General features: G+C 47.5%; 1 protein-coding gene across 9 annotated transcripts in view; it reads right to left on the reverse strand.

Moving 5' to 3' along the window:
* Positions 1-7,355, reverse strand: part of LTBP3 (latent transforming growth factor beta binding protein 3) — a 1,616,087-nt gene extending 1,608,732 nt beyond the window's left edge. For 4 of the 9 annotated variants that reach the window (XM_077457885.1, XM_077457868.1, XM_077457840.1 and 1 more), the window contains exon 1: positions 6,443-7,353. In XM_077457885.1, the coding sequence (XP_077314011.1) occupies positions 6,443-6,686 (244 nt within the window). In that variant the 5' untranslated portion in view covers positions 6,687-7,353. Of the gene's footprint in view, positions 1-6,442 lie in introns of all 9 variants that reach the window. The other 5 variants (XM_077457876.1, XM_077457830.1, XM_077457857.1 and 2 more) reach the window with 3 other exon arrangements.
* Positions 7,356-15,023: the final 7,668 nt, after the last annotated feature.

The raw sequence follows: 15,023 nt of genomic DNA on the forward strand, positions 1-15,023 counted from the left end.
AAGCTTTTTGGAAAACATAGGGAAGGGTTATCACCCCTGTATAATTTGTTTTGTCGTCCATCTTTTTTCATCTCACTTGCTGCTGTCTCCTTGCGTTTGCAAGTAGGAGATGTTTGTAAGTTGGATGTTTGAAAGTAGGGGCCTGCCCTATATGCTCTGCAGAAATGGCGGAACAAGGTGTTGGTTTTGCCACAACATTGTAAGCCCTCAAAGTGACTCTTGGTGGGTGCTGGAGCGCCCTGCTGTGAACGATTATATCAAGAATTGTAATTACATGCCATTGTTGAACAGTGGTAGAAAAATTGACCTTTGGTGGTTGTGGTGCTGGTGCCACAACACTATAAGTCCTCACCGTTACTCTGGGTGGGCACAGGAAGGGGCCCTCCTGTGAAATATTATATCAAGAATTGTAATTACATGTCCCTGTTAAACAGGGGCAGAAAAATTTGGCCTTAGGCACTGGTGCTGGTGCCACCACACTGCAACCTCTGCCATATACTCTAGTTTTATTGCAGGAATTAGCCCTGCTGCAAAGCATTGCATCAAAAATTGTAATTAAACGCCCCTGTTAAACAGGGGCAGAAAAATTGGGCCTTAGGCACTGGTGCTGGTGCCACCACACTGCAACCTCTGCCATATACTCTAGTTTTATTGCAGGAATTAGCCCTGCTGCAAAGCATTGCATCAAAAATTGTAATTAAACGCCCCTGTTAAACAGGGGCAGAAAAATTGGGCCTTAGGCACTGGTGCTGGTGCCACCACACTGCAACCTCTGCCATATACTCTAGTTTTATTGCAGGAATTAGCCCTGCTGCAAAGCATTGCATCAAAAATTGTACTTAAACGCCCCTGTTAAACAGGGGCAGAAAAATTGGGCCTTAGGCACTGGTGCTGGTGCCACCACACTGCAACCTCTGCCATATACTCTAGTTTTATTGCAGGAATTAGCCCTGCTGCAAAGCATTGCATCAAAAATTGTAATTAAACGCCCCTGTTAAACAGAGGCAGAAAAATTGGGCCTTAGGCACTGGTGCTGGTGCCACCACACTGCAACCTCTGCCATATACTCTAGTTTTATTGCAGGAATTAGCCCTGCTGCAAAGCATTGCATCAAAAATTGTAATTAAACGCCCCTGTTAAACAGGGGCAGAAAAATTGGGCTGCTGGCATCACCCAGAACCAAAAATGTTCTTCCAACATATCAGCGGAGGAGGAAGAGGATAGACAATCAACATAACAGGACAGTCACTCAGCCTCAGCATAGGCAGTCTTGAAGGGATGTGGTATTTCAAAAAAAATTATTCGGTTACATCAGCTTCAGGTGCTTGGTAGCTGTGGGTGATCCAAGACTGATTCATCTTGATGAAGGTCAGTCGATCAACTGATTCGGTGGACAGGCGCACCCTGTGATCGGTAACAAAGCCACCAGCAGCACTGAAGGTGCGTTCCGAAAGAACGCTGGATGCAGGACAGGCCAGTAGCTCAATTGCATACTGTGCAAGCTCTGGCCAGTGATCCATCCTCAAGACCCAGTAAGCCAGAGGATTTTCGGTGGGAAAGGTGTCCAAGTCTGACCTTGCCCCCAGGTATTCCTGCACCATGTAAATCAGACGCTGGCGATGGGTGCTGGAACCAATCATACCTTGGGGCTGCGGACTAAAAAATTGTCTGAAAGCATCAGTCAGACGGCTACCTTCTCCACCGCTCCTTCTGACCGATGCCTCAGCAACACGTTGTCCAGGACCAGGAGTTTGTAACCTCCCAGTCTCTGGGAACGCGTTGCACAGAGCTTTCTGCAAGGCCTCCCGGAGATGTCTCATCCTCTGCTCCCTCTGCGATGGCAAGATAAGGTCGGCAACCTTACCCTTGTACCGTGGATCAAGAAGAGTGGCCAGCCAGTAATGGTCCCTCTCCTTGATCCGAAGAATACGAGGATCCTTCCGCAGGCTTTGCAGGATCAGGGAAACCATGCAGCGTAGGTTAGCTGAGGCATTCGGTCCGGAGTCCTCTGGGTCACTAAGGACAACATGATCCGCAGCTACCTCCTCCCAGCCACGTACAAGTCCACGGGTTTCTTGGGACTGTAAATTATCCCTACAAGACTGCTGCTGCTGTTGATGCTGAGTGCCAGCCTCCACCTCCATGCTGACACAATCATCCTCCTCCTCCTCTTCCTCCTCCTCATCCTCTTCCTGTGTGATGGGTGGCACAGCAGGAACACTGTCTGGATAAAGGGGGCCTTGAGAGGCAAGGAAGTCCTCCTCTTCCTGCCTCTGTTCTGCCTCAAGTGCCCTGTCCATTATTCCACGCAGCGTATGCTCCAAGAGGTGGACAAGAGGTACAGTGTCACTGATGCATGCACTGTCACTGCTCACCATCCTTGTGGCCTCCTCAAACGGTGACAGGACAGTGCATGCATCCCTGATCATGCCCCACTGGCGTGGTGAGAAAAAACCAAGCTCCCCTGACCCTGTCCTGGTGCCGTAGTCGCATAGGTACTCATTGATGGCCCTCTGCTGCGTGTGCAGCCGCTGCAGCATGGCCAATGTTGAGTTCCATCTGGTGGGCATGTCACATATAAGGCGGTTCTTGGGCAGGTTCAACTCCTTTTGGAGCTCAGCCAGCCGAGCACAGGCATTAAATGATCGGCGGAAATGCACACAGACTTTCCTGGCCTGCTTCAGGACATCCTGTAAGCCGGGGTACCTGCCCAAGAACCGCTGCACCACCAGGTTAAGGACGTGAGCTACACAGGGCACATGGGTCAGTTGTCCCTGTCGGAGGGCGGAGAGGAGGTTGGTGCCATTGTCGCAAACCACCATTCCTGGCTTAAGCTGGCGTGGCGTCAACCACTTCTCGGCCTGCCCCTGCAGAGCTGACAAAACATCCGCCCCAGTGTGGCTCCTGTCCCCCAAACAAACCAGCGCAAGCACGGCATGGCATCGTTTTGCCTGCGTACTTGCGTAGCCCCTGCAACGCCTACGGAGCACTGCTGGTTCTGAGGACAGAGCACTGGAAGAGGCCATGGAGGAAGAAGAAGAGGAGGGGGTGGAGGAGAGAGGTGTGTCACAACCAATAGTAGCATTTTGGAGGCGTGGTGGCGGAACAACCTCCAACACTACTGCACCTTGTCCTGCATCCTTCCCAGCAGCCAGAAGAGTGACCCAATGGGCCGTGAAAGACAGGTAACGTCCCTGTCCATGCCTGCTGGACCATGAGTCAGCGGTAATATGCACCTTACCGCTGACCGCCCTGTCCAGCGAGGCAAGGACATTGCCTTCCACATGCCGGTAGAGATCCGGAATCGCCTTCCGTGAGAAAAAGTGGCGTTTGGGGACCTGCCACTGAGGAACCGCACATTGTACAAACTCACGGAAGGGGGCCGAGTCTACCAACTGAAAAGGCAGCAGTTGAAGTGCTAGCAATTTAGCCAAGCTAGCATTCAACCGCTGGGCATGTGGATGGCTGGGAGTAAACTTCTTCCGCCGGTCCAGCAGCTGGGGCAGGGACATTTGCCTGCTATAATCGGACGTGGGTGTACCGCTAGCAGAGTTCCCGGAAGCACTTGGCTGTGACACACCTAATTCTACACCTTCATTCCTCTCAGAGCAGGTTTCAGAGAGGACTGAAGGTCTAGTGGGGTTGGAGATGCCAGCTGATGAGGAGCAAGGAGAGGTCCGCTTTGTTCTTTGGTGTGGGTCTTTGAGGTACGCTTGCCAACGAGCTGCATGGCAGGTCAACATATGTCTGATCAAGCATGTGGTGCCCAAGCGGCTGATGTTTTGGCCACGTGAGATATGCTTGAGACATATGTTGCAAATAGCAGCGGTGCGATCTGATGCACTCGTCTCAAAAAAGGCCCACACCAAAGAACTTTTAGAATAACGCGCAGAGGCAGCGCTCTGCACAGGCGGAGCTCTGCGGTGTGATTCAGTCGGTGTGCTGCCCCTAAGCTGGCCCCCGGAGGGCATCCTGCCTCGTTGGACATGTGCCTTCTCCTCCTCCTCCTCCTCCTCCCTCCTTCCAGGCACCCACGTGGAGTCAGTGCCCTCATCATCCCCTCCCTCTTCATCGCTGTAGCAAACCTGGCAGTATGCTGCAGCTTGTGGAACATGACTGCCAGATTGCTGTCCTTCTTGAGCATCCCCTCTCTCTGCGCTCACGCTACTGCCTTCCTCTAGCTGAGTGTCATCATCAGAGCCCACCAAACACTGGGCATCCTCCTGGAGCATGTACCCAACACTGTGCTCAAAGAGTTCAGGAGACTCCTCAGGAGGACGTGGTGGGTCTAGGGAAGGAGTCACTGATGATGACATTGAGAGGAGGGAAGACGATGCGTTGGCAGCTGCTTTGCGACTACCCTGAGACTGGGTGAGAGAGGATGAGGAGGATGAAGAGGGCTTGGTCATCCACTCTACCAAGTCGTTGGCATGTTGCGGTTCAACATGTCCAGCTGCCGAAAAGAAGGACAAGCATGTCCCATGGCCACGTGCTGATGACAATGCACCGCGTCCACGACCAGCACTGTTGTCTCTAGACACAGAGCCAGCTTGCCCTCTTTTATCGGCTCGCGCCTGTCTGCCTCTCCTTGCTGGCCTTCCAGACATGGTAATGGCCTGAAGGGAGTTGGGTAAAACAGCAGTTGGGTAGTTTATATTGTGCTGGAGGCACACACAACTTCCAATAACTCCTGCAGATGGCAATTGGGCTCAAATAGAGAACAGCTATGTAGGTGGATTATAGCGGTATGTACTGGGTACAGAGCACGCAGACAGCACGCACTATCTCCTAACACTACTGACTGCAAGCTCTATTATTAAAGATATATAAATATAGTGAAGTGAATAGTGAATATAGCGGTGTATACTGCGGTCAGGGCACAGACAATAACCACTACACAACAGCAAGATAGGAAATCAGCCAAAAACGATCGGTGTGTACTGTGTTGAAGGTACACAGAACACCCACTGCTTCAGATGCTAACACACTACACGAGGCCGCCTCAATGGCGGCCTTATATAGTGTGGGGCGTGCACTACACAGCCTCAGCTATGATTGGCCACAGGCATCCTGCCTGTGGCCAATCATGGCTCTCCTCGCTGCTGGCGCTGCGATTGGCCAAGCATGCGGGGTCACAGTGCATGCTTGGCCAATCATGAGCCAGCAATGCACTGCGCCATCGCAGTGCATTGTGGGCCGTGCGCGCCACACGAATTTTGACGTGAACGGACCAAGAGTTCGGATTTCGTTGAACGGACGAACAGCCAATGTTCGAGTCGAACGTACGTTCGACTCGAACACGAAGCTCATCCCTAGAGCAGACAGATGACAGGTCCGTCTCTGCACATTGTGCAAGGATGGACCTGTCAGAGCGCCGCTTTCCCCTATGGGGAATCGGATGATGACAGACCGTAGAGTCTGTCGTCACCCGATCCAATCCGCAGACGGATGGAAAAGTAGGTTTATCCTCCGTCACACTTTTTCGGGTCGGATGTCAGCGGACATGACACCGCTGACATCCCATGCTCCATAGAGGTCTATGGAGCGTCCGTTCAGGTCCGCCTAAAAAACGGAAAGTCCATGTGAAAGAGGCCTTAAGCACTACATTTTCTTTTGCATGCTGTTTTTATTTGATTTTTTTTTCAAACAACAGAGTTGTTTTAAGTGTTAAAAGTAGTTAACGGTTTTATGTGTTGATTTATGGTTTTATCTGACTGCTAGTAAGGAGTTCAGCAATGTACTTGTTTTATTTCAACAGTTAAAACCAATAGACAGGAACTCTTCAACCTATTTAGGTCATGTAATAGTAATGTGACCAAGATTATCTTCCAGGTTAATAGATGTCCTTTCCAACCACAATTTTTTTTAATGCAGGTTATCAAAATTCTTCCTTTTCTAAGCAGAGCAGACATTGTTTGTATTGTCATTGATGCAAACATTTTCTACAAAATTCCAACACCTAGGGAGGGGGAAATACCTTCTTCTTTTAAACTACTCTCCCATATAAGAACAAAATCTGTTCTGTCTACTTCTTTAGTCTACGTTACTGTTATATCTATTTCTTTATTGTGAGAAATCACCCGTGTATCTCTTTAATATACCACTAGCAATTTGTCATGTTAATAACAAGCCAACCATGTGTGAAGTTTCAGTGCTTTCAGCAGAGTGAAAGTAAAATATATATTTTACTCTCCATTGTTTAATTACCCTGTGTCTGGTGGTAAGGTAATATTTAATTGTATTGTAACAGTACTGTCTGTCCACATGTTGTAAAGCGCTGTGCAAACTGTTGGCGCTATATAAATCCTGTATAATAATAATAATAATATCTATTGTTTGTGCCTATGTCATCCTCCTGAGAATTTATCAGAATTCTTCACTGTCTGCTCCTAGAGAAATTCATCTAAGTGCCAACTTGTCTAGGTCTCCAGGAAAAACTCACCCACTCGAAATCCAGATCCTGTGAGTGTGTCTGTTGAGCCTCCATTCTCAGCAATAAGCGTCATGTTGCTCCCTGGCTTGCAGACATTATGACAATAGCCTTTGTGACATGTCCTTTTACACACCACAGGGGCAAAGACCACCTTGAAGCTCTCACGTGTAGCTGAAGAAGAAAGATGAGAGAAAAATGTCCCCATATAGAGGACAGAGAGAAGAAAAGCAATACAGCAGCGTGCAAAAGTCATGCTGATCTCATAGGATCCTTAACCTCTCTATGTGACAATATGTATATAGGTATGCTTTTTTTTATAGCTTGTGGTCTGGAATCACTAGTTGTCATTACATGTGTACAGAATTATCTTGGGATGCTATTAAAGAAAATTTCCAAGTGTTCTTCTACTACAAGCAGCTACACATTGTGTGTCAACTTCTAAATGTATAATAAAGCATACCATATCACAATATAAGATTGTGTACACCTTTTCTGACTGCTGAATGGAAATGTCTATGTTCAGTGAAGGTATTTTAGTAAATGTTTTACCTATAAATCTGTATCCATCTGCCCTCCACTGCTGCATGCGTGTGTGTCTGTTCTTGAGTTCATGTCTGGCTTTGCATGTTGAAAGGATGTATCAGCTAAGGTTAAGACGCACTGAAAGAGAATCAAATAAAAAAGAACAAACCAGAATGGTATGTGTTAATAACAAATACCGACAGGATAAAAGGAGATGCTGGAAGCGCAAGACATCAGAAAGGGAAGAAGCAGAATCGGATCGTGTGAGACAGTGACAGTCACTGTAGTTGGACGCTCTGAAAGCTTTAGGAAGAAAGTTTTCTGGATGAGAGTAATGTCTTGAGAGCAGCTTGGAAAGAAACAGGGAGTGAGAAAACAGGAAGATGGAGGAGGGGGAGTGAGGGAGTGAGAGAGGCAGGCAGGGGAGGAGAAACACACACAGAAAGTGGGAGTTGACTGGAAAAAAAAAAGGGGAAAGAACAAAAAACTTATACACCCAGCTAACTGACTGGGAAAAGGAAAAAAAAAACACTGAAAACAAAAGGGAAGAAAGTAGAGAGATAGAATTGAGACAAAACAGGAATAGAGACGCAGACAGGAGTCACCGGACCAGCAAAAGCAAAGAACTTGAACTCTAAGTTAAATCTGTGTGGCATACAACCCGAATAAACAGGGAAGACATGTGAACTAAAGAGATGCATGATAATATTAATACAGCAATTTAAAACTACAAGAATTTACTAATTGCTTCAGTATTTAGGTAGAAGAGGCAGTAGAAGTGCATGGGAAATCCAGTCCACACACAAGACAAACTGGAGTAAAGTAAACTTACACTAACACATGCCTTTTTGCTGATGTCATTCACTATTTTTTTTTTCTTTCTTAAGAATTTAACCAACTGTGAATAAAGCAAATAGACTAGTGTGGTGGCAAAGACTGTGGGGCATGCGGTACAAAAGATTGCTATTTCTCAAAGGAATAAATGTCTAGATTGGGCATTTCCTAATTGTCAGTTATATTTCTATACTTATCCCACTTGCCGTGGTGTGGTGTAAGGTATTTAACTGGACTCCACAAAGTAGAGAGTGTACATTTAGATGAGATACAGTGAGTATAGAAAAGAATTACCCCCCATTTAAAATAATCACATTTTGTTGCTTTGCAGCCTGAAATGAAGACATTTTTTTGTTTTATCCAGCTGTATTTACTCAGTGCAACTTATAACATTCAAGTGAAAGATATAACACCGACATGTCATTAGAAAATATAAAGACATTGGGAGTTATTTCTGAAAGGCAAATCCACTTTGCACTGCAAGTGCACTGCAAGTGCAGTCGCTGTAAATCTGAGGGGTAGATCTGAAATGAGGGGAAGCTCTGCTGATTTTTATCATTCAGTCATGTGCAAGCTAAAATGCTGTTTTTTATTTTCCTTGCATGTCCCCCTCGGATTTGCATATACATATGTAATACATATAGCTCTACCCATAAGGATTCCACCTCCTACCTTGCTCCTTTAGTGATGTCATCTCTCACATTCACTTGTACATCATTTTTGATATACAGGCATACCCCTCCCCCTTTTTTACCCTCTCTATACCTGCGATAGACGGAATACCCTTGAATGGTTGCCAGCCAATCATGAGAGCTGTTGAACCGAGTCTCTGTAATTCCTACACAATCGAAATCCTTCTCATACAACAGTAGTTCTAGTTCTCCCATCTTGTCCGTCAGACTCCTGGCATTGGTGAACATGCCACGTAGTATAGACCGGTACCATCTCCTTATTGGATGCTCTGGGTTACAAACAGGACCATACCCACAGTCAAGCCAGAGGAAGGCAAAAATGAGGTACAAAAGCTTCACGTTATTATTTATGAAAAATAAATTACCATAAAAAATAAATAATAAAAACAGTGAAAGAGCAGCTATCACTCCACAGTGCAATCACCACACTAATATCAATAAATGTATACCTACTAAGCCCTTGTACACACGGTCGGAGATTCCAACGGAATGTTTCCTATCGGAGCGTTTTGTCAGATATTCCGACTGTGTGTGTGGCCTGCATTGGACTGTTTCCGTCGGAATATCCGACGGACCAACTTTTCCAACTTGCCGGTAAAATTTTCAGACAAAATGCTCAGATCGGACATACTCATCATGTGTAGCCTACTCCGACGGATAAGGTGCCACGCATGCTCACAATCAAATTTGGACATGGAAGCGCTCGCTCAGGTAAAACTACTGCTCGTAATCAATATAGCACATTCGTCACGTTGCAATGTTAAAAATTCTTTCATGAAGCGCATTCTCTTGTTCTTTACAATGCTGCAAGAAGGAACTTCTTTTGATGCTCATAGTCACACACACTTCTCCCGAACTGATTTCCTGACTCTTTTTTACTCATTTCAGCAATACAATTTTTGAAATCGTCACATCTACACAATTACATTTTTTGTTTATTGTTTTTTGGGTGAATTTTGTGTTTGTTTTTTTTCATAAACATCCCCTTTTTTGACAGTTTGCCCATCTTTCCATTTTTTGGGGTGTGTTTTGTGTGTAAACTTACCACAACAACATTATTAATTTTTTTGTTTTTCTTTTTTAACCACTTAACAACCGGCCCATAGCCGAATGACGGCTACAGGGCAGTTGTTTAACTCTGGGAGGCCGTCATATGACGTCCTCCCAGAATTCCCCTGGGGTGCACACTCGAGAGCATCCGTGACCGCCGGGTCCACAGGACCCGGCGCATCACGGATCACGGCTCATCGTGGCCGTTTACCACGTGATCGCTCCGTCAAATGACGGAGTGATCACTTGTAAACAAACCGGCGTCATGTTATGATGCCGGTTCCTCCCTCCCCCTCTCTGTACTGATCGGTACAGCGGAGGGGGAAGAGATCGGTGTCAGCAGCGCTGTGGGCTGCATCTGCAGTGCCCACATCGCTGCTCACTGAAATTTAACCCCTCAATTCCCTGCCATTACTCTGCAATACTCTGCAATACCCTGCAACACTCTGCAATACCCTGCAACACCCGCCAATACACTGAAACACTCTGCAATGCTCTGCAACACTCGCCAATACCCTGCAACACTCTGCAATGCTCTGCAACACCCGCCAATACCCTGCAACACACTGCAATGCTCTGCAACACCCGCCAATACCCTGCAACACTCTGCAATGCTCTGCAACACCCGCCAATACCCTGCAACACTCTGCAACACCCGCCAATACCCTGCAACACTCTGCAATGCTCTGCAACACCCGCCAATACCCTGCAACACTCTGCAATGCTCTGCAACACCCGCCAATACCCTGCAACACTCTGCAACACCCGCCAATACCCTGCAACACTCTGCAATGCTCTGCAACACCCGCCAATACCCAGCAACACTCTGCAGTGCTCTGCAACACCCGCCAATACCCTGCAACACTCTGCAACACCCGCCAATACCCTGCAACACTCTGCAATGCTCTACAACACTCGCCAATACCCTGCAACACTCTGCAATGCTCTGCAACACCCGCCAATACCCTGCAACACTCTGCAATGCTCTGCAACACCCGCCAATACCCTGCAACACTCTGCAACACCCGCCAATACCCTGCAACACTCTGCAATGCTCTGCAACACCCGCCAATACCCAGCAACACTCTGCAGTGCTCTGCAACACCCGCCAATACCCTGCAACACTCTGCAACACCCGCCAATACCCTGCAACACTCTGCAATGCTCTGCAACACCCGCCAATATCCTGCAACACTCTTCAATGCTCTGCAACACCCGCCAATACCCTGTAACACTCTGAAATGCTCTGCAACACCCGCCAATACCCTGCAACACTCTGCAACACCCGCCAATACCCTGCAACACTCTGCAATGCTCTGCAACACCCGCCAATACCCTGCAATGCTCTGCAACACCCACCAATACCCTGCAACACTCTGCAACACCCGCCAATACCCTGCAACACTCTGCAATGCTCTGCAACACCCGCCAATACCCTGCAACACTCTGCAATGCTCTGCAACACCCGCCAATACCCAGCAACACTCTGCAGTGCTCTGCAACACCCGCCAATACCCTGCAATGCTCTGCAACACCCACCAATACCCTGCAAAACTCTGCAACACCCGCCAATACCCTGCAACACTCTGCAATGCTCTGCAACACCCGCCAATACCCTGCAACACTCTGCAACACCCGCCAATACCCTGCAACACTCTGCAATGCTATGCAACACCCGCCAATACCCTGCAACACTCTGCAATGCTCTGCAACACCCGCCAATACCCTGCAACACTCTGCAACACCCGCCAATACCCTGCAACACTCTGCAACACCCGCCAATACCCAGCAACACTCTGCAGTGCTCTGCAACACCCGCCAATACCCTGCAACACTCTGCAACACCCGCCAATACCCTGCAACACTCTGCAATGTTCTGCAACACCCGCCAATACCCTGCAACACTTTTCAATGCTCTGCAACACCCGCCAATACCCTGTAACACTCTGAAATGCTCTGCAACACCCGCCAATACCCTGCAACACTCTGCAACACCCGCCAATACCCTGCAACACTCTGCAACACCCGCCAATACCCAGCAACACTCTGCAGTGCTCTGCAACACCCGCCAATACCCTGCAATGCTCTGCAACACCCACCAATACCCTGCAACACTCTGCAACACTCTGCAACACTCTGCAACACCCGCCAATACCCTGCAACACTCTGCAATGCTCTGCAACACCCGCCAATACCCTGCAACACTCTGCAATGCTCTGCAACACCCACCAATACCCTGCAATGCTCTGCAACGCAATACTCTGCAACACCATACTCTGAGATACCCAGCCATACTCGGGGATACCCAGCCATACTCAGAGATACCCAGCCATACCCAGCCATAGTCGGTGATACCCTGCAATACCCAGCCATAGACATCCCCCCCTCTCGCCGCCCTCTGGGGCTTCTACCGACTCGCCAATACGATCAAAGCCAGAATCTTTTTTTTTTTTTTTTTTTTGGCTTCCCAGCTTAGAGGTGAGATGCGGGGTCTTATTGACCCCATATCTCACTGTAAAGAGGACCTGTCATGCCATATTCCTATTACAAGGGATGTTTACATTCCTTGTAATAGGAATAAAAGTGATCAAAAATTTTATTTTTGGGGAAAAAAATGTCAAACTAAAATAAATAAAGTAAAATGAACAATAATTTTTTTTTTTTTTTTAAAGCGCCCCTGTCCCCATGTGCTCGCATGCAGAAGCGAACGCATACGTACGTCCCGCCCACATATGAAAACGGTGTTCAAACCACACATGTGAGGTATCGCTGCGAACGTTAGAGCGAGAGCAATAATTCTAGCCCTAGACCTCCTCTGTAACTCAAAACATATAACCAGTAAAAAAAAATGTAATCGTCGCCTATGGGGATTTTTAAGTAGCAACGTTTGGCACCATTCCACGAGCGTGTGCAATTTTGAAGAGGGACATGTTAGGTATCTATTTACTCAGCGTAACTTCATCTTTTACATTATGCAAAAATTGGGCTAACTTTACTGTGTTTTTTTTTTTAAGCACAAAACTGTTTTTTTTCCAAAAAAAGCATTCGAAAAATTGCTGCGCAAATACCGTGTGAGATAAAAACGACCACCATTGTATTCTCCAGGGTGTTTGCTAAAAAAACATATATAATGTTTTGGGATTCTATGCAATTTTCAAGCAAATAAATGATGATTTTTACATGTAGGAGAGAAATGTCAGAATTGTCCTGGGTGCTCCAGAACGCCTGATGGCGCTCCCTGCATGTTGGGCCTCTGTATGTGGCCACACTGTGTAAAAGTCTCACACATGTGGTATTGCCGTACTCGGGAGTAATAGCAGAATGTGTTTTGGGGTGTAATTTGTGGTATGCATATGCTGTGTGTGAGAAATAAACTGATAATATGACAATTTTGTGAAAAAAAAAAGTAAAAAAAATCTTGATTTTGCAAAGAATTGTGGGAAAAAATTACAACTTCAAAAAACTCATCATGCCGAGGGGCGCATGCGCGGCGCGGAGCGAGCAGGAAGCTAAGCCTAGGAGCTCCGGGGACGGCGGAGAATCTAAAGCACTCCCTAGGATGATTCCGATCACCGATCGACTCACAAATAGCCTCTCCCTCCTGCGGGACCACTCGTGCATGCCGATGTCCAAGAAAGGCAAGCGGAAAACCGCTCAACGATCTCTTACCAACTATCTTCTGCGGGTCACCGAAAGACAGGAGATGTCCCAAGATGGAGCCCAGACCTACACAGATGCGGAGGCCTCGCGGTCGGCGGGCTCTCCTACAGGTACTGGGGATACTCACTTAACAAAAGCCGACCTGGAAGACAGTCTAGCTAATATGTACGACAGATTGGCCAGGAAATTCCAGGCGGAATTACACAAATCAACTAGCACACTGTTGCAAGAGCTAGCGTCCCCGGGAGGTAGAACTGATCTCCTAGAAGTCAAGCATGACGAACTTCACTTGGCCTACACGGATCTCCGGAGAGACCATGAGTTACTGGGGGACATGGTTGTCCAGCTCCAGAATCATTTGGAAGACCTGGACAACCGAAACCGAAGGAACAATGTTAGGGTGCGGGGGGTCCCCGAATCGGTGACCGACCTTTTCTATCGGTGACCGACCGGTCACTAAGCTGTTCCAACATCTCCTGCCAAACCATCCCAAGGATTCTTTCATTTGTGACCACCTGCATAGGGCGCTGAGACGTAACCCCCCCCCCCCCCCCCGGAGAAACCCCCCCGTGACATTGTTTTGTGCCTCAAAGATTTCCTTGTAAAAGAAGAAATCCTCAGAGCTTCCCGTGACACGCCACGCATTCAACTAGATGGGGCTTCTATACAAATCTTCCCAGACATAGCACCTACAACACTTGAAAAACGGAGGAGAATGAGAGAAATCACCTCTGCTTTACAGACAGCGCAGATATGCTATCGCTGGGGCTTCCCGTTTAAATTGATCTTACCGCACAATGGATCCACGCACATCGCCACTACGGTTACTGAGGGCAGAGAAATTTTGGTGAGGTTGGGCCTGCAGGAACGACAACAAACACCCCGGCACCCCCCAACTCCTCGTCCATCTCCCATTTGGGCCACCCCATCGCCTCAGAGGGATAGACGCTCCCGTAGATTGCAACCATTGCCTGAAATCTGACCATAATCTGATGTATACGGAGTTCTTCACTAAGTCGGGGCAATTGCAACAGGACATTAGGTGCTACCATAAGGGGTAGAACTGAGAAAATTCCTGTTTTTTTGACTCACATTACTCCCCCCTCCATACTTGCCCACCACTCCCCACTTGATCCCCTTTTCTGATTTTTACCATTAGCTCTCCCATTGGACCCGGGTTCTCCTACTTTCTTTTTATTTTATTTTTGGCTGGAACCCTGCGACTGAGGGTTGCGCCCTCTTGGACCTTTTTTCCCTATCCACCTCTGCGGTGGGGTGCGAGTGGAGCAAGTGGAAGTAAAGGCCGGAGGGCACTTTGGTTACACTTTTTTGGTCGGGATGGATTTACCACCCCGACCCCATAGAGTTTTAAGTTACTTTTTTGTTTCTCTGTTTTTTTGTTATGCTGACTTTACTGCTCGATATCAAGTCTGGATATGTATATTACCTGTTTTTAGCTCTTATAACTGTTGGAGGTCTGGTCGTGGCTACGAACTAGGGGGGCTGTTCCTTGATGTGGGTGCTGGTGGCTCCTCTGGCATTGGACTCTGGTATAAGATAACGAACTTCTCCCAGGTAATTTTCAGAGGTGCATTTATAGCTACTGGATAACATGGGTCTGCATATTATTTCCCATAATGTGAGGGGATTAAATTCCCCCCAGAAGCGGAGGAAAGCCTTCCATTGCTATAAGCAAATGGGTGCTGATATTATTCTACTACAAGAGACCCATTTCTCCTCAGTGGCTTGCCCGAAATTTTTTGATAAATCTTACAAACTACACTACTGTACCACGTTTGAGTCCAGGGCCAGAGGAGTTGCGGTGTTTATCC

This window comes from Lithobates pipiens, unplaced genomic scaffold, assembly GCF_037356315.1.
Source record: "Lithobates pipiens isolate NorthernLeopardFrog02 unplaced genomic scaffold, aLitPip1_a1.2 Scaffold_10, whole genome shotgun sequence".
NCBI classification, from domain to species: Eukaryota; Metazoa; Chordata; class Amphibia; order Anura; family Ranidae; genus Lithobates; species Lithobates pipiens.